Source organism: Simochromis diagramma, unplaced genomic scaffold, assembly GCF_900408965.1.
Source record: "Simochromis diagramma unplaced genomic scaffold, fSimDia1.1 OVJJ01000365.1, whole genome shotgun sequence".
Classification (NCBI taxonomy): Eukaryota; Metazoa; Chordata; class Actinopteri; order Cichliformes; family Cichlidae; genus Simochromis; species Simochromis diagramma.
The window spans coordinates 451,483-475,061 of record NW_024387230.1 but is presented as its reverse complement, the minus strand read 5'-3'; the positions used below and the strand labels follow the sequence as shown (position 1 = coordinate 475,061).

The 23,579-nt window shown below is 40.1% G+C and overlaps 2 protein-coding genes across 2 annotated transcripts; one reads left to right on the top strand and one right to left on the bottom strand.

Moving 5' to 3' along the window:
• Positions 1 to 296: 296 nt before the first annotated feature.
• Positions 297 to 10,217, bottom strand: LOC120746831 (myosin-2 heavy chain-like). Its single transcript, XM_040052332.1, has 20 exons — positions 10,167 to 10,217; positions 9,323 to 9,368; positions 9,002 to 9,109; positions 8,739 to 8,824; positions 8,120 to 8,242; positions 7,811 to 7,924; positions 7,524 to 7,610; positions 7,289 to 7,384; positions 6,838 to 6,936; positions 6,477 to 6,575; positions 6,046 to 6,237; positions 5,895 to 5,963; positions 5,629 to 5,727; positions 4,380 to 4,502; positions 3,858 to 3,971; positions 3,670 to 3,756; positions 2,908 to 3,024; positions 2,708 to 2,803; positions 2,446 to 2,541; positions 297 to 1,171 (listed from the first exon to the last, which is right to left on the bottom strand). The coding sequence occupies exons 2-20, from the start codon at positions 9,360 to 9,362 to the stop codon at positions 1,067 to 1,069; spliced, it is 1,950 nt and encodes a 649-aa protein (XP_039908266.1). The 5' UTR covers positions 9,363 to 9,368; positions 10,167 to 10,217; the 3' UTR covers positions 297 to 1,066.
• A 5,979-nt stretch (positions 10,218 to 16,196) lies between these two features.
• LOC120746843 lies at positions 16,197 to 17,776 on the top strand. The gene is made up of 3 exons (XM_040052349.1): positions 16,197 to 16,426; positions 16,589 to 16,897; positions 17,208 to 17,776. The coding sequence occupies exons 1-3, from the start codon at positions 16,297 to 16,299 to the stop codon at positions 17,426 to 17,428; spliced, it is 660 nt and encodes a 219-aa protein (XP_039908283.1). The 5' UTR covers positions 16,197 to 16,296; the 3' UTR covers positions 17,429 to 17,776.
• The last annotated feature ends 5,803 nt before the right edge of the window (positions 17,777 to 23,579 follow it).

Genomic DNA, 23,579 nt, shown 5'->3' with positions numbered 1-23,579 from the left:
GATCATGAAAACAGGGATATTCTTCTGGTAAAGGCCAGATGTGTTTCATCCCACCGTGTCACACAAGGATAAAATCTGGGGTCTAGGTAAGGCCTCAAGTGTGCCACAGTGAACACCAATCAAATCCACTACTGCTTGAACTGTACCAGTGACCTACGATTGGCCTGAAGAGAACTTGGTTTTATTTGGTAACTGAAGTTAAAATTGGGAGCAAACAATCAGACAGATTTGTGGTAAACAGACAAACAGCAACAACAAACTGTGTGTGCACTGTAGCATCAACTGGTTAATACTAGGAAACACACTTTTTTTCAAGAAATTATTTTCCAGGGAAACAAGTTTGTATGAAAGACAGGGATCAGGCCTTAGGACAAACGATGTGCAAATGCTCTTTCAAAGATAAGGTACATTTCTGTGCTAACAGTTTCAGCAGAAGAGACCTACTTATCAAGAGCTATAAAAGATAAAAGTAAATAGTCCAAACTGAATAGAAAATACTCTTAACAAAGAATATTAAATGTATATCCAATCTTTCAGCTATAAAACAATAATAATAATATTAATAATAATACAGAGTCACACAGTCAGAATAACGACAGAATAGTTTCATATGTGACTGTTACACTAGTATAATAATTAGTGAATGAAGCACAAAACTAAATGTGAGTACGATAAAGGCCAGTGGCATTTAAGTAAACATATACGTGAAACATCAGAAATTAAAGTACAAACATCTGCATTGAAATCCTCTCGCTGTCACAGTATTACATTACTTCATAGATTGTCCAGTAATACAAATTCACAGTAAGAAAAAACTGTAGCCTTCAACAATTCTGAAATTGATTCAATAAACAATCATGTAAAAGAAATATTGAATTACCGACATCAAATATTTATAAAACTCACTGTGTGTGTGTGTGTGTGTGTGTGTGTGTGTGTGTGTGTGTGTGTGTGTGTGTGTGTGTGTGTGTGTGTGTGTGTAAGGCATTTAAACAGAGATCAGTTAAATAAAATTCAGGGGACCTTTTTTTTTGCCCGTGACATCATTATTTGTAACTGTACTTTATTAATTGTCCGGAGCTTTGGTTGGTTCTGTTGGCACCAAATGTTCATCTCCAGAGATGTCACATTCTTTCACAGCCTCCTCAGGTTCTTCTTTGGCTTTTTGTAACTAAAGCAAAGAATTAATGCACACAATAAGAACCACTTTGTCATGGTCTGGGTGTGTGGCTGTAAAATTCCGCTGAAGGTCTGGACCTCCCTGGTATCCACCCATGGGCAGAGCCTACAACCTCCCTCACCTGAAGCTGATTGAGGCAATCAGGTCGTAGATTTAAGCTGCTTGCTGATACTGCTTCCTCGCCAGTTCGTCAACTACCCTATGTTGGTAACCGGGCCTCACGCTTCATGTCTATGATTCTCAACCTAACCTTGCAATCTTGTGGCCTGCAGTGTCATCTTGCAACCTTACACCACCACGGGATCTTCACCGCTTAGGACACCACCAAACCCACCTGGACCGCACCACCTCTCCTTCAACGCTTCCATCTCCCACCTGCACAGAAGATGTTCATAGCTTCCACCCTCTCCAGAACTCCTCATTGGCTACTGCTCTAACACTGCTCTCCTCTCTTCCAGTACGCACCTAATCACCAGCAGCTGCCGCTGCTTTCTTGGACCTGTCCCCTTGCTTATCCCTCTCCCCTGGCCAAGACCCTCACACCCCATGTGTCAAGCGCTATCGTAAACATCATTTTTGTGCTAGTTAATAAACCTTTGTTAAACCCTTTCCTCAGCCTCTGCTTTGGGTTTTCTGCACGTGGGTTTGATCTTTGGTACTTGGCCGTTTTGTGACACACTTTAACTTTGCAGTGCACCTCTAAAATGTTCAGTGTGGTGTTTCATTTTTTGGTATGAATCTGAAAAGTCGTAGCTTACACTAAGCTTTCTCTGCTCATGAATTCCACTACAATTACTGTATCCTTTTTTGTTGTTGTTGTGTAGTTGTAATAATGATACCTTATCTTTGATGCTCATAAAGACACAGCAGTGTAATTATTGGAAACACCTTTGTGATTCTAGCCCACAATGCATAATGTAATAATTCCAGCCCAGCTGGCTAAAACAGCCCAGCTTCCACTCTTTCTTTATCCTTTAATAGCAGCTTTTTACTAATTTGAACAGAAGTGGGTGTGGCTTCCGTACCTGGGATAACATGATAGATGTATTACCTCTCAGTGACATCATACAGAATTTAAAAAAAAAAACAGTTTAAAACTGTCTCAAGCATAAGCTTTTGGCTCACACATATTACTTGTACATGCAATAGCCTTGTTATCTAAAACATTGGCCATCCTTAAAATGAGCATGGAGCATTAATACATAAAATGATTCATAATAACAAAAATAGGAAAATAGAAAAGATCTTTAAGAATGGGCACATACCTGGTTTATCTTGTTTTCCAGCTCCTGTTTCAGGGCCTTTATATCTTCCTCAACCTCCTTCCTCCTCTGCTGTTCACCCCGAATCTTCTTCTTGAACTGCAAGAGAAGAAAGAAAGAAAACACATTTATATACATATAAATGTAAATTTAAGACTAAAATTAATTTTATTAATCTTGTGTTGAACATTTGTGGTAAGATTTTGTTTCACTTCCCTCCTGTGTGAAGAGTGTTTTTCAAAGAGCAGATTATAAACTCACTGACCTCCTCCTTGTATCTTTCTTTTAGTTCACTCAGCTGTCTCTCAGACTTTTGGCTCACCTCTGTGAGAGACTCAAACTGACACTTGGACTCTTGTAGCTAACAAACAAAGAAACATGAAGGATTTTGAACAAATTGTAAAGCCTTGAAAAACACACAAATGTTATGGTGGATATGTAGATCTTTATATAATGAATATGCACCTCTTTGTTTTTATTCTCCAATTCATCCTTCAGAGTCTGCACATCTTTCTCAGCTTTCTCTCTGCTCTGCTGTTCATCCTTCAGCTGCTGCTGGAGTTCACTTACCTTGATTTCAAGCTGGGAGGAAAGAGAAGAGAATGTAAGTCTTTAAAAATGATTAGAGAAGATGAGACATGTCCTTTTTGTGGGTTTAATAAGGAGATTTACATTTATTTATTTTTTGTTAAAATGCAATGTTGCATCAGACAAATAATGTATCTACATGTATCTACACTTTATTGCTACAGCAGCACCTTCAATAATCTCGTGTTTAAATGTAGTATATGTTACTTGTTAAGTACAAAATGTACAGCTAATGTCTGAATAAAACTGAATAAAATAGTTTTCTATAATGTGTTTGAGTTAACACAGCGGTCCCCAACCCCCGGGCCTCGGGTCCGGGAGTTGTTTGGTACCGGGCCGCGAGAGTTGAGGCTCAGGTGTGAAATGTATGGTTTTCAGGGTTTTTATCGGTTTTCAGCGTTATTTTGTTATCGTTTTTATCGTTAACTCGGTTTTCCTGGGTCTCTTCACGTGTGTTATGAATAAATCTTCTTTTTTCGGTACCGGTACTAGTTTTATTTTATTGTATTAATCCGCGACACCTTAAAGGCGTCCATGAAAATATTGCCGGGCATAAACCGGTCCGTGGCGCAAAAAAAGTTGGGGACCGCTGAGTTAATATCATATGAAAAATGAATACATTAAAATCAAGGAATTAACCTTCTTGTTTTGGGCCTCAAGCTCCTTCTTCAGGCAATTCAGGTCTTCCTTGTCTCTCTGCTTCTCTTCATTGAGTGTGTTTTTAAACTGGAAGGAAAGGATGATCAAAATGAAACAAACAGGTCATCTATCCCCAGCCTTTGGTCACGTATGTATCATTAGGCTAAAAAGGGGGGATTTCCACATACCTGTTTCCACATCTCCCTGATCTCTGCATTCTTCTCCTCCAGCAGATTTTGGGTTTTCTTTAGCTCGTCAATAGTATGACTTGTGTCCACATGATCAGCTGATGGCTGATGGATCTATAAATCACACAAACAAATGAGATTTTTAAACTAAGACACCTCGTGTTTTTGTAAATCTAAATTGAGACACAGAGTAGCAAATCATTTATTTTAACCCATTGTGTCAATTATTCACATTTATTAATCTTTCAGACAGATTCAGTTATAACGGCCCAGTAACACCAGAACTGAGTAAAGCTGTTGTAGTCTTTTGAGACATGAGACAAAAATGCAGGGACAAATGATAATGAATAAAAACAATTACTGCAACAATGTAATGAACACAAATATCAGTGATAACTTGTGTCAGCTCTAGAGCAGCAGCTGAACCCCATTAATGTTAGAACACTGAGTGGATATGATATCAAACTACATGTAAGAGACAAATATGAGATGAACTCATGGAGTTAAACTAAAGGAAATAACCAGTTTTTTAATGGTTTCCAGCTCTTTCTTCAGCGTCTGCACATCATTGTCTTTCATTTTCAACTCTGCATCCATCTCTTCAATGACTTTCAGTAAATCTTCAGGGTCACAGGAGAGAGGAGACTACGACAGACAAACCAAGAGACACAAATCAGGATGAAACCTGTGTTCAGATAAATCTTATCAAAGCAGCATTTTCCACTGTAAGTGGTTTACAATCACAGTTATGTAAATATTTAATATATGTAATTGAAAAATAGCCAGCAGGGCCTTAGTTTTATACCATCACTCATAATTATATACAGTAACAAAGGTAGGACGGCTTAAAAATGCTTAAAAACATTTGAATTTTGCTGTAATAAAGCCCATAACTGCTGACTGTGTCACACTGTGATTTGGCTTCCTTATTAGTTAAAAAGAATAATAAAACAAAGCATAATGAATGAATTCAATGCATTTCAAACTGAAATTAGTTGTACAGTAAATACAGTAAAACTTCAAATATCACTTTTCTGTTCTGAAGATGCTGCTCAGCATCCTCCCTACTCTGCTGCTGTGCACCCTGGAGCTTCCATTCAAACCTGCCCACTCTGTCTATCACCTCGTTCTTGCTCTCCAGCCTTGTCTTCACTTTAACATCCACTTTCCTCTGTTCCTCACCCAAACGCTGCTGATGTGCTGTAGCTACTTCCTGATCTAGATCAAAATCTGTTTACATTTTAATGCTAAAATCACTTTTTGCTTCTCTTCAAACCACAGGTTTGGTGGAATGGTCCATCAGCAATGGTGACTTACACCTCACAAAGTTAGAATAGCCAAGTCGTTGCAGGAGAAACATTTTTCTACCTTTATTAACTATCAGGTAAAACATATCTGAAAACAAACCTCATATAAGCTAAATATAAAAGGATAAGTGCCAATTAATAAACAGTAGAGTGAAGACATCCACCTCATTTCCTTTGGCCTGCAGTGTCGTCTTCAGGTTATCCAGCTCTTTTTCCATCCACTGATTTTTTTTTTCGTAACAGATCAGCTACTGATCAAATATACCTGTGCACCCTCAGTTTGTTAGAGACTTTTCTTTATTGTTAAAAGACGATGTTTCCTTCTAACCATCACCATGTGCTCACCAACTGTTTACTTTATCTCCTGACAGTCAAATGTAGTTCTTTAAAAAGTACCATAACATGGTTGTCCTGAGTTAGTGTAATATAAGGTCGTGTGTGCTGTAAGAGGTGATGTTGCTTACTTTGTTCCTCGTGGTGACAGCAAGGCCGAGGTTCAGCTGTGAAGAGACCTCCTGCTTTTCTTTAAGCGTGTCAGGTGTCATCACCTCAGTTTTATCCAACTAACAAACAGAAGCACAGCTGAGAGGATCAATTATTCATTCATTTAGGTTAGCATACAGCTAAGCATGGACTAGATGACAACTGGGGAAACATCTGAGCTGGTTTCATGCATTTAGACCACCTCATTCATGCTCTCCAGCCTCTTCTTCAGTGTCTGCATCCTCACCTCATCATTCCCCCTGTGCTGCTCCTCACCCTGCAGCTGCTGCTGTGCCACAGCTACTTCCTCATCCACCTGAGATTAGAGAAAAAAATGTTACAGCTTTTAAAATAAATGTTCAAAGTTTTGGAAGATTTAATTTGCAAATGTTGCTCACAACATGCTTTGGTGAGTTATTCTCCAGTGTCTGCAGGTTTTTCTCATCTCCTTCCTCAGTCCGGTGTTCATCACTGAGCTTCAGGGCTGCAGCTTCTTTTTCTTTGGCCTCAAGCTTCCACTTCAGGATCTGCAAGTCTTTCTCATTTGACTGATCTTTACCATGAAGTAGTTCTTCTACTTTGTCCTCCAGCTGAAATATAAATTGAGAAAGACACTGTGTTATTAAGCAGGACATTAAAAGGCAAGATTAATACGAAAAGAAAACAAATCTGTGACTATTTTTCTTTTTATAGTATATAATACTGAGGTAGGAAGTCTTGACATTTCTCTGTTATGATTTGGTATATTATATAAGATTCAGGTGAATCCAACAGCCCTGAGATTATGTGTGCATGTGTTACAGAAGAGTGTATGTTTGTGTGTGTTTACCTTCTGCACCCTGCTGATGGCGAGCTTAAACTTCAGTTGTGAAAAAGACTCGGGGATTTCATAAATGAGGTAATTTCTCAGCCATTTAAATCTCTCCAGCTAAAAACCACAAACACAGTTAAGTTAGGACTGTAGCTTATACTTGGCCTCAAGCTTGTAGTCATCAGCAATGATGACTGTAACTTTACAAAGTTTGAATAGCCAAATGAAGCATAAGTCTGTGCAGGGGACACATTTTTCATAGTTGATATCAAATTAAACATAGATATCTGAAATCTGATATATCTGAAAATAAACCTCATATAAACTAAATATAAAAGGATAAATGCCAATTTATAAAAAGTGAAGTGAAGAAATCAACCTCTTTTTCTTTGGCGTGCAGCGTCCTCTTCAGGTTATCCAGCTCGTTTTCCATTGACTGATTTTTACCACTGAAAAACTGATCAACTGTGTCTTCCAGCTGAAAAAAGAAAAGTGTTTGAAATGAGTCACGATCATATAGATCGATCAAAAGACTTGAAGCAGGAATTTTTTTCCCCTTGATTTTAACATATAAAGTAAGACAAATATCAGCTACTGATCAAATATGGCTGTGCTTCCTCAGCGGGCCTCAGTTTTAAAACAAAACCTTTCCTTCTAAACATCACCGAGTGCTCACTGAAGGGGTAACTGTTTAATTTATCTAATGACATTCAAGTGTGGTTCCTTAAAAAAACCACCACAAGGTGGCAGATGTCATGATTTGGTGTAATATAAATAAAGTTATAAAATTAATTGTGTTCATGTGAGCTGTAAGAGGGGCTGTTGCGTACTTTATTCCTCCTGGTGACAGCAAGGTCGAGCTTCAGTGAAGAAGTCTTCTGCTTTTTCTTAAGCATGTCAGGTGTCATTACTTCATTTTTCTCCAACTAACAGACAAAAGCACAGCTGAGAGGATTAATAGTCCACTCATTTGGGTTAGCCAAGACCTGAGCATAGACTAGATAATAACTGGGGAAACATCTGAGCTGGTTTTGTGCATGCAAAGCTGTCTGACGGCAAACACACCTCCTCCTTTGGTGTACTGATCTCCACACTCTGCTTCTCTGGTTCAGGTTTGGTCTTCTTTAAATCATCTGACTTTGACAGCTGCAGCTGAAAGTCAGTGTCAGTGTATGTGAGTCAGCAGCATGATTGTTTGGTGATATGAACAATATAGAGTTGCATTATCGTTTGTTATTCTGTTCCATCATTTAGCAGTGTTACTGTTAGGTTTTAAATTAAAAATAAAAAAGAATTTAAAATTGATAACATTTAAGATTTAAAGACTAAAGTATTAAAGCAAAGAGTTTAACCTCAGCATTGTTGGTCTTCAGATCTTTGTTTGGTGTCTGCAGGTTTTCATTCCCTTCATTCTGATCCTCGACCATCTGGACTTCAGCTTTTACATCTTGACTCTGAGTCTCAGACTGTTTTTTAAAGTAAAAATGCAACAAAAAAAAAATCTGAATTTTAGAGGTTTTAATTTCTCTTCTGCTTCTGTTGGTGTAAATCATATTTAAGTTTTCACTGGGAGTTACTGTAAACTGACACCAAATATGAACATTACTGGAATAAATAACGATGCCTTGTGAAGAGGATAAATAATTAGAAACTCAATGTACCTCATTCCCCTCGATCTCATTTGCCTTCAGAGTCTCTGCCTTCACCTTCTTCTTCATTTCTTTCTCAACTTCCTGCTTCTCGTGCCCTTCATCCTTCTGACTCTGAGTTTTTCTGACTTTGGACTGGGAGAGAAATGAGAAATAAAACAAGTTAAAGTGGTGAAGTGGTGCACACCATTTAACATGTCTGTGGGCAGTTTGGCTCAGCCAATCTTTTCTGCATCATAGGTGAAGACAAATGAAATTAAGAGTTGTAGGCAACAAATGCACAGGGGCATAATTTCACTAACTATAAAGACTGAAACAAGCTGTCAAAAGTCAACAAATCAACACCTCTAAAAACTCATCTTTGCTTTATAATGGAGTCTCTTTTTATTGTGGTATCTATTTCTGCATTTGTCTAAGTTTGTCCTTCTATCATGCCTTTACTCACAGCCATGACAGTCATTCATTTTTACACCATCTGTAATTTGTTTTTAGTGCAGCCTGTTCGTTTCTCTCTTCTGATTCAGCTCTGACTGAACCTTGTTGTTCAGGTTAGACTCCCCTCTGACACACAATTCTCTTTGTTTCTTTTTTCATCAGAAGTAGATAAAAGTAATGTCCATTGTTTACTTACATGCTTGTTGTAATTTTCTGTTTCTCCTGAGCTCAAAGCTTCAGTTGAATTCCTCTCAGCTGTCCTATTTTCATGTTTGCTCCCTCCTGTCAGAAACACAACAAGTTGTAGATTAGTGTTTAGTTTGATTCTTATAAATTCTTAATTAATCTGGGTGATCTTGCACTTTATCCAACATCTGTTAAAATACAGTTATAATGAAACAAGTTATTTATATAGCTCATTAAACTTGTGTCAGACTGAAAAATGAATTTGTAACTTACTGTTTTTCTTTTGTTTACACTTGTATGTGACAATGACAACAAAAAGAATGGGCACCGAGACAACAATAATACAGATGCAGATAAGCACCGGAGTAGGAGTCAAATTCTCTGAAGTGAAAAATTAAAGAAAACAATGAAAATAAAATAACTGTAATAATATTAATAGTAATCTCCAATGTAAAAAACATTTTTTTTCTTTATTTGTCATCTAACTGCCAGTAAAAAATAGCAAGTGAAGAAAATCCAAGTTTTCTAAAGTATTTTTATACACATATAAACAAGTACTGAGCTTTAAATTTGAATATAATTGCATCAGGTTACCTGGGGTGACTGAGAATCCAAACAAGCTTTTTAGGGTCATTTTGTTCTGTAAAACAAAAAGAAAATCGTCACATTAAAGAGATATACTTCTGCATTCCTTCCGGTGCCCCCCGTGTGTGGCACCCTGTTACAGCAGCTACGCTCATTCTGAGCTTCTGTCTTATCTCCTCTTTACTTTCTCGTTCTGGCATCGTTGTATCATACTCAATTGTATATAGCATTTGTATTCTATTTTATTCTATTGTATATAGTATTTTATTTTATTTTATTCTATTCTATTGTGTACAGTTGTGTACAGTATCTTATTCTTATCTAATTCCAACTTTGCACTGTCCAGTTTCTGCTGTAACAAAACAAATTCCCCACGTGTGGGACTAATAAAGGTTATGTTATCGTATTCACGTTGAACTCAAAAAAATGAAATAATATTGTAACTCATCTTTTGATATATACCAGTTACTAGTGTTGATGATCTATCCACAGTTAACTATGATCAGAATTAATGATTTTATTTATTTTTACTAAAAACACATAACAGTCCATGTAAATGAGCCCTTAATTATTTGGCATAATTAAGCTTTTACTGTCTCTTCTCTGTAGATGGACTTCATTGCACACACACTGTTTAATGAGCAGCCTAGAGTTATAATAACCATTGCAATGTAGCTTGTTGTAAACTGCCTCACAAATAAACAAATACACTTTAAATCACAACCAAATCTGCATATGAGAACTAAAGTTTTACATGTTTGAGGCAACAAGTTGTCACTTAGAACCACAGAGACACACTTTATGTTTCTATTATACAGTAAATTAAACAACCGACCAAATAACCAGTATTTACCTCATAAATGAAACTGATGCATCTGTTTCCTTGCAGTGAGTGAGGCTGTGCAGCATTTGTCCTTCAGCACTGGTTAAAGGAAATACTCACCTGCAGTAACAGGAGGCGTGGTTTCTTCAGAAGTCTGATGAGAAAAGAATTTGTCAGACAAACAATCACTTTATGTGAGCATGTTAGAAGGAAACTTCATTAAATGCTTTTAATGCCAGCGTGATGCGATCTGGTTAGGCAGCTGCTACAAACCTAAGGCCTTGACCTTTGACCTTTCTATGATGAACTGTTTTTTGAGTGTGTCCATACTGTTTTTTACATTTATGCACACAGACATGGACGGACACAAGTCAACCAAACAAAGTAGATATGTTGCAAAAATATTGCGATGCTTGAAAGTAATTTTAATAACAAAAAATTAATACAATAATAAAGGAACAAACTATGGTTCTCCAATTTTGAATGATGAATGCAGTGTAGTTTAATTAAGTTAATTCAATAAGCATAAATAATAACTAATGTTTTTCTCAATTTATTGAACAGTATTACCTCCCTGTTGTTGCTTTCTATTAAAGCTCATTATTGTTATTCCAGCTGCTTTTCTGATGGGTAATCTATGCTTCAGTAGATGTTTTCTCTCTTTGTTAACGACACGATTCTAGACTCATGTGCTGACTTCATTAGACCCAATGTGGGACAGGGAATAATAAATGCTACATACAGTTGGACACCAGCTCACTTTAGTCCAGAAGCTCCAGTGTTTCAACTGACCTCCAATCTACAACATGACAGTACAAATGTAGACAATGTAAAGACTCCAGAGGTGTAGTTGAAAACGGATTTAGGATTTAAAGGTAATCGACCTATATTTATCAGTCACATACTTTTACTTTTTGTTTGTTTGTTATTAGTTTGAATGAAGAAAGCTTTTAAATGTAGTTCCTTCACATATAATGATCAAACATTTAATCTGTTTTAGTTAAGTTTGTTAAACCTGTTTCCTGGTACTGTTTGTAAAATTACAAAGGTCACTGCAGCTAAAGAAAAAGCAGGAAACAAGTGACACAACATGTAATGACATGTCTTTTGTTTATTTTATTTTTAGTTTTTCTTGCTTTTTGCATGTTTTCCACATTCACGCAGTTTTGTTTCGTTTTTGTTTTTGTTTTTTTTTAATTAAGAACCATCATGTCTTAACCCTATAAGACCTACCATAGAACCAAGTCCGCCAGAGCTTATATTATATTTTTACATGCTGTGGTGCCATTTTTGGGAGCATTTCAAGTTGATATACATCAATACAACCATTATAGCCTAAATTTTAATAATATGTATGCATTAAGTGCATAGTAGTTACATAAATTGCAAAAAAGTGCAATCAACTAAAAAAAAATTGAAAATTATTTTTGTTTTTTAACATATATTTGTAGTTAGAGAAATTTAAGAGGCTTATCCCTCAAAACTGTAAATACAAAAAAGTTGCACAAAATAGTTTCCCACCACAGGAAATTTATTTTAAGTCTTCATAGTTTTATTTTAGAAATACACCATTTTTTATACACTGCAGGAAAAACGAAAATAAATATTATTATGCAAATTTGCAAAAAAGCAGCATGTGCATCAAATTAACTATTTCCAGCAGTGCAATATGAGTCCTAAGCATCCCAGAAATGACACAGAAAGTCATAAAGTCAAACATAACTTTTAAAAACAACAGTATAGGCTCATAAGGCCCTGATGGTAAAAAAACTACATTTCCGCAAAAATGACGTCACGTCCGGTTTCGGGCAGGTCATGGCGGACATGCGATAGTTCTCGCTGACGTCTGTTGCGGAAGTTTTCCATTAAATAAAGCCTGCAGACGAGCGGTGAGCGGTAGGGACAAAAGATTCTTCCTGTGGAGTGGTCTGCTTCCCCCAACTTGCACCCCCACCATTTGTCTTACTGTATGGGTGTCAGACATGTTAAAATCCAGTGGCACCAAGGCGTCATACAATAAAATAATGTGATTAATACATAAATAAAAGAAATTCCTACACACGTCTATTCCAACCTAGGAAGTGTTATGAACAGCTGATCGGATCGGCAAAGCGCGTTTCTGGAATATTATGTTTTTGTTGCTGCAAGCGCTTTTTATGCAGTTTTTGCAAAGCTATATGTGGAAGGAAACTGTGACCTAGGACAAGCTGATGGCAAAAGATGTAAGTACAACTCCTCCGGTTTCATATGCAAAAAAAAATGATTGCGCTAGCTTACACGGTTGCAGTGCCTGCTCTGACCGGTTTTAAAGGGTTAAGCCTCTTTGCTGTTTAATACAAGCATTAGGAAACAGAGCACCTCCCCCCAGTGGCCGCAAACTATCCAGAAACAAGTCAAGCACACGGCCTTCAGCAGAATTTAAGGGAAAAATTCATGGCATCTTTTCAGTGTTTAACATTTTCTCTTTAAAACAGACCCTACTTCATTCTTTCACCTTAACATTTGATCAGTTTCCTTCTTCTCTGGAAGCTGGTGACATCATATCTGAGCTCTCATTACAGTTAAGTAAGTACCCTGGCATAAGATCTAAAGAAGGAAAAGAAAAAGTGGACAGCAGCCAAGACCTGTTCTTGTCTCCTGCTGCTCCAAAACATTAGAAATATTTATTTCCCTCACGTTAGATACTACCCATGATCCAAGGAGATCCCAAAGCACAGTGGTCTCAAAAACAGATGTTAAAGCTCTTTGTATATTGTTTCACTAGTATTAGTTGTCCATGTATTATTATTTCAGATAATAAAATAAATGCTCCTTTTAGTCCTGTGCCTTTATTGAAGTTAGCTTTAGCTGATAACCTTCACCGATCTAATCTAAGAAAAAAGAAAACAAACAAATGGAAGTATTTATACTGAAACACAAACAGGTTTATGACCAAGTTTGGACAATGACAGCATGAGGTCACCCCAAATATTCAGTTCATTCCATGCTGTAGCAGGTGTTTCACTTCTTTATCTCAAGAACTGATCAGTTTCCTGTTTCACTAGAACAAAGCCACTTTAAACCTGATGATGGTAGTGAACAAATAAATAGTAAATCATATTTGCATTTTAATCCACTGGTTGACTTTAAACCCCAAGTATGAAGCAAGAGGACAGTTGGGATGATTCGAGCTCTCTGGGATTAACAATGTTTGACTCCATTCATTTAAACGGTTGTTTACATGTGGACAAAGACTGACCAGCAGACACAAAACAAAATCTATCCCTGAGGCCGAGCCACTGGCTCCACTAAAATTAATGCAGGCATCCAGAATTTTCCAAAAATACCACAAGAAATCATATTTACAGTTACTACAGTAGATGGTAAAGCAATGTCCTCCATGTTTTTTGAGTCATTAATTATCAGTTGAAACAATGAAGGTCAACACCAACAAACCACCTGAGCCTCAACAAGCAAGGTGTCAAGAATCCAACAGAGGGCATCAAACGACCATGAATAGCCTCTGCAGTGTTTCTTTGTTTAAAAATATCCTTTCATATAACTTACCTTGGATCATCTGTGTTTCTTGATACCAAGTATATATGTATATATATATATATATATATATGTATATGTATATGTATATATATATATATATATATATATATATATATATATATATATATATATATATATAGCAGCACCAGGGCCCGACATGGTTCACGCCTACTGGCTAGAGAAGCTGACTGCACTCCACGAGCGTCTGGCAGCACAAATGAACCAGCTGCTAGTTAACGAGAGACACCCGGAATGGCTAACCGAAGGTCGGACGGTCCTGATCCCCAAGGAACCCAAGAAGGGACCGGTCCCCTCCAACTACCGACCAATAACCTGCCTCAGTACTACATGGAAGCTCCTGTCAGGCATCATATCGGCTAAGATGAACAGGCACATGGGTCAATACATGAGCGGGACACAGAAAGGAATTGGCAAGAATACCAGAGGCGCAAAACACCAGCTACTGGTAGACAGAACAGTCAGCCGAGACTGCAAGACCAGACTGACCAACCTGTGCACTGCCTGGATTGATTACAAGAAGGCCTATGACTCAATGCCCCACAGCTGGATACTGGAATGCTTAGAATTGTACAAGATCAATGGGACCCTAAGAGCCTTCATCAGGAACTCAATGGGGATGTGGCGTACAACACTAGAGGCCAACTCCAAGCCCATAGCACAAGTCACCATCAAGTGCGGGATCTACCAAGGAGATGCTCTGTCCCCACTGCTGTTCTGCATAGGCCTGAACCCCCTCAGTGAGACCATTAACAAGACTGGCTACGGATACCGACTACGGAACGGAGCAGTTGTCAGCCACCTCCTGTACATGGATGACATCAAGCTGTATGCCAAGAGTGAATGAGACATCGATTCACTGATCCACACTACCAGGCTATACAGCAATGACATTGGAATGTCGTTCGGACTGGAGAAGTGTAGTCGGATGGTAACAAAGAGAGGGAAGGTAGTCAGAACTGAGGGGATTGAACTACCAGAAGGCAACATTGCAGACATAGAGGACAGTTACAAGTACCTGGGGATCCCGCAGGCGAATGGGAACCATGAAGAGGCCGCTAGAAAGGCTGCAACCACCAAGTACCTGCAGAGGGTCAGGCAAGTCCTGAGGAGTCAGCTGAATGGTAAGAACAAGATCCGGGCCATCAACACGTACGCCCTGCCCGTGATCAGGTACCCTGCTGGGGTAATAGGCTGGCCAAAGGAGGAGATAGAAGCCACTGACATAAAGACAAGAAAGCTCCTTACCATGCATGGAGGGTTTCACCCCAAATCCAGCACCCTGAGGCTGTACGCTAAGTGGAAGGAAGGGGGCCGGGGACTCGTGAGTGTCAGCACCACAGTCCAGGATGAGACAACGAACATCCAAGAATACATAGGGAAGATGGCCCCAACTGACCGAGTGCTCAGTGAATACCTCAGGCAGCAGAAACCCAAGAAAGAGGAGGGAGACGAGGAACCATCATGGAAGGACAGGCCCCTGCACGGTATGTACCACCGGCAGATAGAGGAGGTGGCTGATATCCAGAAATCCTACCAGTGGCTGGACAAAGCTGGACTGAAAGACAGCACAGAGGCACTAATCATGGCAGCACAAGAACAAGCTTTGAGTACAAGATCCATAGAGGCTGGGGTCTATCACACCAGGCAAGACCCCAGGTGCAGGCTGTGTAAAGATGCCCCAGAGACAATCCAGCACATAACAGCAAGGTGCAAGATGCTAGCAGGCAAGGCATACATGGAACACCATAACCAAGTGGCCGGCATAGTGTACAGGAACATCTGTGCCAAGTATAACCTGGAAGTCCCGAGGTCAAAATGGGAGATGCCCCCAAGGGTGGTGGAGAATGACCGAGCTAAGATCCTGTGGGACTTCCAGATACAGACGGACAAAATGGTCTTGGCTAACCAACCGGACATAGTGGTGGTAGACAAACAGAAGAAGACGGCCGTAGTGATCGATGTAGCGGTTCCGAATGACAGCAATATCAGGAAGAAGGAACACGAGAAGCTGGAGAAATACCAAGGGCTCAGAGAAGAGCTCGAGAGGATGTGGAGGGTGAAGGTAACGGTGGTCCCCGTGGTAATCGGAGCACTAGGTGCGGTGACTCCCAAGCTAGGCGAGTGGCTCCAGCAGATCCCGGGAATAACATCGGAGATCTCTGTCCAGAAGAGCGCAGTCCTGGGAACAGCTAAGATACTGCACAGGACCCTCAAGCTCCCAGGCCTCTGGTAGAGGACCCGAGCTTGAAGGATAAACCGCCCGCAGGGGCGTGCTGGGTGTTATATATATATATATATATATATATATATATATATATATATATATATATATCTCCAGGCATCTAGCCTGGATAGCAGCCGTGAGACGAGCTGATATCCAGTTCGCTTCCATCTCCAGATATCTGTTGGTGTGCTCAAGACATTTTCACTCTGGTAAGTTCTATATATGTGCATATCACTCTTTATAGCTCAGTAATATTATCGTTGTGGCTGTCAGAGGTTATAGAAATTGTGAACAAACATAGAATTGAGTGACTGTGTAGACATACGTGCTATGTAACGATTCGCTAATTCTTTCGCACATCTGTAGGGAAGCCTGCCTATGAAATGGATCAAACAAATCCAGACTGGGTACCAACGTTACACATGGGGTACTCCGAAATCCGAACATCACATTCAGACCGTCACAGACGGCAAACGCAACAGCAACAACCAAAAAGCACTAGTTGGAGGTAAACAACAACCCCACCTCCAACCCCAACCACAATCCCTCATTTTAAAAGTTGCTCTTAGTGTCCGGCAATCAACACATACATTTTGGAGGTTTCATACGGCCTTAATGTGTAAACTGTTTAAAAATTCCCTTGTGTGTTTGCACTCTTTGCGTTGGACAGGCTTTCATAGTGGAGCAGAAGAGTGTGAAGGTGAGGCCTCAGCAGAAGTTACGGCAGAAGAGCAACACCATAACAACCCTGTCACTTTGGCTGAGGGCTGGATTTGTGTTGGACATGTAGAGGCAGAGGTAGTGGGTGCAAATGTAGAAAATGGTGATCTGAGAGAGATACAGACAGAAGATCAAAGACCGACAAATGATTGTGTGCGCTTTGTACAGAGCAGAGCAGAAATAAACCGGCTGCTGGAGGAGAACAGAAAGCTTAAATCACTGTTGGACAAGACAGAGATGAATGACAACTATTTAAAGGGTGATATTGGCGACTGTCAAGCCTTTGAGTCGCCGAGCAGCTGAATAGGGGAATAATGTTGACGCGCCCGTTGTTCAAAACGTAAGTCAAAGTTCCAGCTTAAAAACTTCTTTAGTTGTTATCAAATCCTTAAAATCCGTAGAAAAACAGCGATCAAAAACATTCTAAGCTTGAGCGGTCAGCAAAAGTCGACTTCCCCCATCGCCCACTCATTCACAAAAAATTCCCTCGGGACGTGAACAGGTGATATAGCAATCACTATTTTTATTACCGACACCACGTGACCCAAAGCTACGCCTATCCACAACAGGTGACACAGAAAAAGTGAAATATTACACTGGTCTTACTTGTGTTGCTATTTTTATGTCCGTGCTCGACAACGTAAAAGCTTTCCTACCAGCATCAAAGAAACTGTCGCATTTCCAAATGCTTTTACTCACACTTATGCGTCTTAGACTCGATCTTCCTGTCCAGCATCTTTGCATCTCTATTCAATGTCTCCCACAAAACTTTGTCTTCTGTCTTTGCTGATACAATTGATGTTTCGTATGCCCGCTTAGGAGTATTGGTACACTGGCCAGAGAGGCACTGTTTGCAAGCAACAATGCCTCCACAATTTACGGAAACTTTTGGAAATTGGGTAGCCATCATTGTTGACTGTTTTGAAATTCGTACAGAACGACCATCTAATTTAAAGGCTCGTGCTCAAACGCACTCGCACTACAAGGGTACACACACCATGAAATACCTGATCGGGATTACTCCACAAGGTGCAGTTTCATTCATTTCTAAGGGGTGGGGGGGCCGTGCATCAGATAAACACATCACAGAGCAATGTGGCATACTTAACAAGCTGTTAGCAGGGGATGTAGTTTTGGCTGACAGTGATGCAGTGGGAATGATGTGTGCGGTGGTTAAGATCCCAGCATTTACAAGGGGCTTCTGTCAACTAGATGCCAAGGACATTGAAAATACACGAGCCATTGCACACCTGAGAATCCATGTCGAGCGAGTAATTGGCAGTTTGCGCAACAAGTTCAAAATGCTACACACCACCATGCCAATCCGTTCTCTTCTTCCATGACGTTGGTGAAGACGTTACCTTTTTTTTTTTTTTTGCCTGTCCCATTTGGTTCTTTAGCCGTCAGAATTGTTGTCTGAAGACCAACAAGGATACCCAATGGATTTATTTTGCCAAATGGATCATTGTGGCATTGCCGTATTGGTCCATTTGATCGACCTTTGTTTTTATTATTTATTTTATTTTATTTTCAGTTGTTACAGACGGGACAGACATGAATGAGGGATAGGAAAGGGAGAAAAAAGAGGAAGGGAAAGAAAAACAGAAGGGGAGAGGGACAGTGAGAAAGGGGGGGAGAAAAAAATCTCCTGGATCACCTGTTGAGAGAAAAAGGATAGAAAACAAGCAAAAAAAACAAAGCAACATACTAAACACAACACCATCGCATTAATCTAGCTAAGTGTAAACAGCAGTAAATACTAAATATTCAATGTTGTTGTGCAGCACGCAGGACAGACAGCGCACAATGTGCTTTGAAGTAGCAGCCAAGACAGGTGTAATTAAGTCTACGAACAGTGAACACCCGTGTGCATACCTGTGTGGATCAGCGCGCTTGTATTCAAATGGTTTCCACATGTAATGGTCTGCAAGAGGATGTAGAGAGCCATAGCCCCATCCCCCAGGGCATGAAGCAGGCATGGAGGAGATCCAGGTCCCAGACATCCAGAGGCCCCAGAGTGCGAGAGCCCAAGGAGGACCACCGGAGGGGCATCCGTGCCACTCTTATGGGAAGGGCTGAGGATCCCCAGACAAGGCGTCACCCAGTAGCCACCGAGCAGAAGCTAGAGGGGGCTGCACCGCCGGCCGACGTTACCTTTCTTGATAAAATTGTGCGTGTGTGTTGTGTTTTGGTTAACATGTGCCCCAGTGTAGTAGTGAAACCAGACACACATGAGACTTGTTCTTGTTAATTAATGATTGTGAAAACTTTGAGTATGTCTCTGAAGACATAGTACTAGGAAAACCTTTTTTTTATGTGTAATTGTCTGAACACACTGACATTACGTTATGTAACCATTTCTGTATCTGTACACTATAATCGACAGTTTATCATCGCTCTTTGTTTGTTTGAAACAACTCTTTGTTTCACTAAAATGATGTTATAATAAAAGCCAGATAACGACAAATAACTGCATTTGACTCTTTATTTTACACTTTGACAATTGTTACATGGTAGGTCCTGCAGTGTTGAAATCAAGTTATACATATTTCAATGCACTTCTGACAAAAAACTAGACACCAGAAAGAAAAACGTTGTGACCACTCGGGGCTGCATTTCGCATGGAGAAATGTTTTCCTACTAGTTCAGGAAGGCACACCTTCTGAAAGAACTCCTGAGCTTTCTTTAAACGCGATTCCCAGAAGTGCACATCAGGGAAGATGCGTACAACTGCCATGTCTTTTTGTGTCCATACCACGAGGTCACAGTGCTTTGCGTTGGCCACAAAGACCTGTGTTTGCACTTGTGAGTAAAAGTGGTGTGTCTTCTTCAAGTTTAGTCCATTTGGTGTTGACTCGAGGCAGAAGCAGGGGCAGAGCGTGGGGGTGGCTTACTGGGCTTAAGCCCGGGTTGTTTTGTCAGAAGCCCGGGGTCTTTGGGAGTGTAATTTTTTCATAGTTAGATGCCTGGCTGACAACTGTATAAAGCAAAAAGTACACACAATATTCGAAGCACATAGTGCACACTGTGGGAATTTACGACTGTGCGTGAATCCCCCCTGATATTGGTATGATCCAAGCTCAGGCACTAAGTGACTGAGCGAGGGGGCGGGGCAGCTGCCGCCTGTGAGTGCGCTGTTGGAGAGACGGAGCCAGCCATACTAAGGAGAGCTTAAGTTTGACCAGGTACCAAAGCAAATCATTCGTACCGTACAAATAATGTAAATATGACGGTGCATCACGAAAGATTGATATCAAACTGATCACTTGACCAATATTACGTTACTTGCTCTTCAAGTGAATCAACAAATGGCGAAATGAAAAGCCGAACAAAAACAATGCTGTTTCTTTAGAGAGTCTTAGCTTACGTGTGTTTATTTCATATTTTCAGTTCTTACCCTCCCCGACTAAATCGGTTTCAGTTATGTACTGAAATATAAGAATGGACATTAGAGGGTTCTTTCAAAGAAAAAACTCAGGTAAATGTTATTTTATATATTATGCTTTGTATGTTGTTCAGTATATTTCTATGCAAAACAAGAGGGATTTCAGTACACAGCAGGATATTCACATTTGTAACCAGATATTTACATACACTTTAGGGAGAAAATATAAAACATTTTTACTGTACAACATCAATTTAGAGTAAACTTTTGTTTTAGATAAATATTGAAATATATTTTGAATTAGTTAAATGTCAGAATAAAGAGAGACAGAGCTTTCTGTTTTTTATCACTTTCATCAAATGTAGGAGTACATATACACTAAGTTTATTGTTAATTAATAAGAAACTCCAGACGATTCCATTCTGAGCTGAAGAAGCTTCTGATTGGTTAGTAGAGTCCATGTGAGTAAATTGGTGGCACAGCTGTGGATGCATATAAGGCAAAACACAGAGCCTGTTTCTTTGACATGGGAAAATCAAGAGATGTCAACCAAAACACCAGGAAAAGAATTGTGGAGCTCCATAAATGTGGCTCAATTTTGAATACAATTTGGTGCCATTTACAATTAAGAAATACAGATAGTTTCTCTCTTTACTCTTAAAGTTAACAAATATGTTTTTTATATTTATCAATCTAAAAAAAATAAACATTTAGTCTGATTTGATGTTACAATTAAAAAAGTGTTTTTATCTGAAGAGTTTGTAAATATCTGGTTTCAACTGTATATTTGATGATTGTCAGCACAAAGAGGGAGAGAGATGGAACAGAGGTGGAACAAGAGCAGGTGAGACACACATATTAGTCAAATGGTCGTTTACCAAAAGTATCACCGTATCACAGGTCCTCATGTATCTTGTACCTAGTGTTTCTTTTTAGGTTTGTTATTTTTCAAATTCTATATTTATTAAGTTATGCAGGCTTGTTTGCACAACAAGGCTAAATAATTATATAAACTTTTCTCAATCTAAATATTGTACTTTGGTAGAATTAAAAAATAAGTGTAGTGCAGGTCTATGATAATTTTTAGTGCTACTATCATCTAGTTCTGATTGTGGTTCTGTCTTGGTTAAATCCTAAGTAGTCCTGATTTTGAACTGTTGTAGTCCTGTTTTAATTCTGGATCAGTTCTGGGTCTGGTTGAATTGGGGTTTAGTCCTCATGTCTTGATACAGCCCTGACCTTGTTCTGCCTTGCTGCTTAATTAAAAAACTAGTCTAAGCTGTCCTGCATATGTGATATATATTTTTCCCTATATGAAGTCATTCTTTTTTGAACAACTCAAAACAGAGAAAAAAAAAAAAAAAACCCAAAAAAATCCCACATGCATACTACCCTTTTGGGCTAAGCCCCGGGTGTTTCAAATGTCTGGCTCCGCCTCTGGGCAGAAGTCTTTGAATGTGCATCCAATGCTTGCTGAAAGCTGTCAGATCTGTATTTAAATGGACTTTTAATTTCCAGGCAGCCCTTCCCACAATATTCACACGTGGTTAGTCCATCAGGAGATGCTCCTACTACAGGAAAAGCCGTGTTAACAAGAAAACCACACATACGGACCTGTAGGTTTTTGTGACACGCTGACATTTTCTGGGTGTAGGCGTGTCGAGCGTCCTGTTCATGCTCCTGTATCTAAGTTGTTTGCACATTATAGACAGTTAACAGGGTAGCAAACACGATTAACCACAGTAATGGTGGGTTTTTGTACAGTGGTGGCAAACACAGTGTGCATCATTGAAGCTGTGATTCTCCCAGCACGTCACACATACCATTGAGGGCTCTTGTGTTGTAGTCTTGTGCGTACCTCAATAGCTTCTGCCTGTTCTTCAGTAACTTTTGCTGCATTTACGTACTTTACACAGTGCAGTTGTAGCTCGGTAAGACTGTGCACCAGTGTTGTGCAAACACGCCAGAGACAGTGGTAATGTGAATGACTGTACAGTGTGTGATGTGTAGTATTTCTCCAATCCAGACAAACACACTGCTTTATTGTGTTTTTGAAGTGTGTCTAACACTGGTGACAACTCCTCAAACGTAGCAGAAGGAATCTTTCTTTTTGAAGGATGGCTTCTTCTGCCTTTTACCACAGACGGTCCGTTTATATTTTCATCAAGAGTCTTTTTTTGTGCTGCTGAAGATGTAAAGTCAATGTTATGGCCAACCTCTGGCTGTATCTAGTTTGTGTTCCCCAGCAAAACCCGGTAGGCTGGTTCATCTGTGACAGTCTTTGTGCCACGGATCCGCACTGTTTCCTCCACTTTAAACAGAAGTGCAGCGACATTGGTGCAGGTCTCCGCAACTTCGGCCATACAGGTGCAGTGTGCGGCGTCGACCTTCCCCGTGGTGCTTACAATTACCCATGGCAGTAATGCAGATTCATTCATTCTTTGGGAGTGCAGTATCTGGAACATACAAGGACAAGGTTGATGTAAAGACAATAAATGAAATAAGACAGGGAGGACACAAATTGACATTAAGTAATAATTTGCCCGGTTATAAATCTGTTAGTTTGCATCTACTTTACAATTATGGCCACATAATATGATAACGATATTTTAGCAGTTCAATGATAAATGTATAACATTAATTATGGTGGGGGGTGGACAGACACTACATACTGCCCTGTCACACCTGGAGAAGAAAGACATGTGTGTGAGAATGCTGTTTGTAGATTACAGCTCAGCATTCAATACCATCGTTCCCTCGAAGCTGGACAGGAAACTGCAGGATCTAGGACTGAGCAGCTCCCTCTGCAGCTGGATCCTTAACTTCCTGTCTGACAGACGCCAAGTGGTCAGACTGGGCAGCATCACCTCATCCCCCATCACACTGAACACTGGTGCTCCACAGGGGTGTGTACTGAGCCCTCTCCTGTACTCACTCTACACCTACGACTGCACGGCCACTAACAACTCCAACATCATTGTGAAGTTTGCGGACGACACTACAGTGGTGGGTCTTATCACCAACAGTGATGAGACAGCTTACAGGGAGGAGGTCAGCGCCCTGACCCACTGGTGTCAAGACAACCATTTCACCCTCAACGTCGCAAAGACAAAGGAGTTGATAGTGGACTTCCGGAGGTGCAGAGAAGTACACACCCCCATCACCATCAACGGCGCTGCTGTGGAGAGAGTGAGCAGCTTCCGGTTCCTTGGAGTACATCTGGCTGAGGATCTTACGTGGTCAGTACACACAAACAAAACAGTGAAGAAGGCGCAGCAGCGCCTCTTCTTTCTCAGGAGACTGAAAAGATTCGGCATGAGCCCCCGCATCCTCAGGACCTTCTATCACTGTGCCATTGAGAGCATCCTCACTGGATGCATCACCACCTGGTACGGCAACAGGACCGCCTACAACTGCAAAGCTCTCCAGCGAGTAGTGCGGTGCTCTGAACGGATAATTGGAGGCACCGCTTCCCTCCCTCCAGGACATCTACAGGAAGCGGTGCCTGAGGAAAGCGGGGAGGATCATCAAGGACTCCAGTCACCCCAGCCATAAA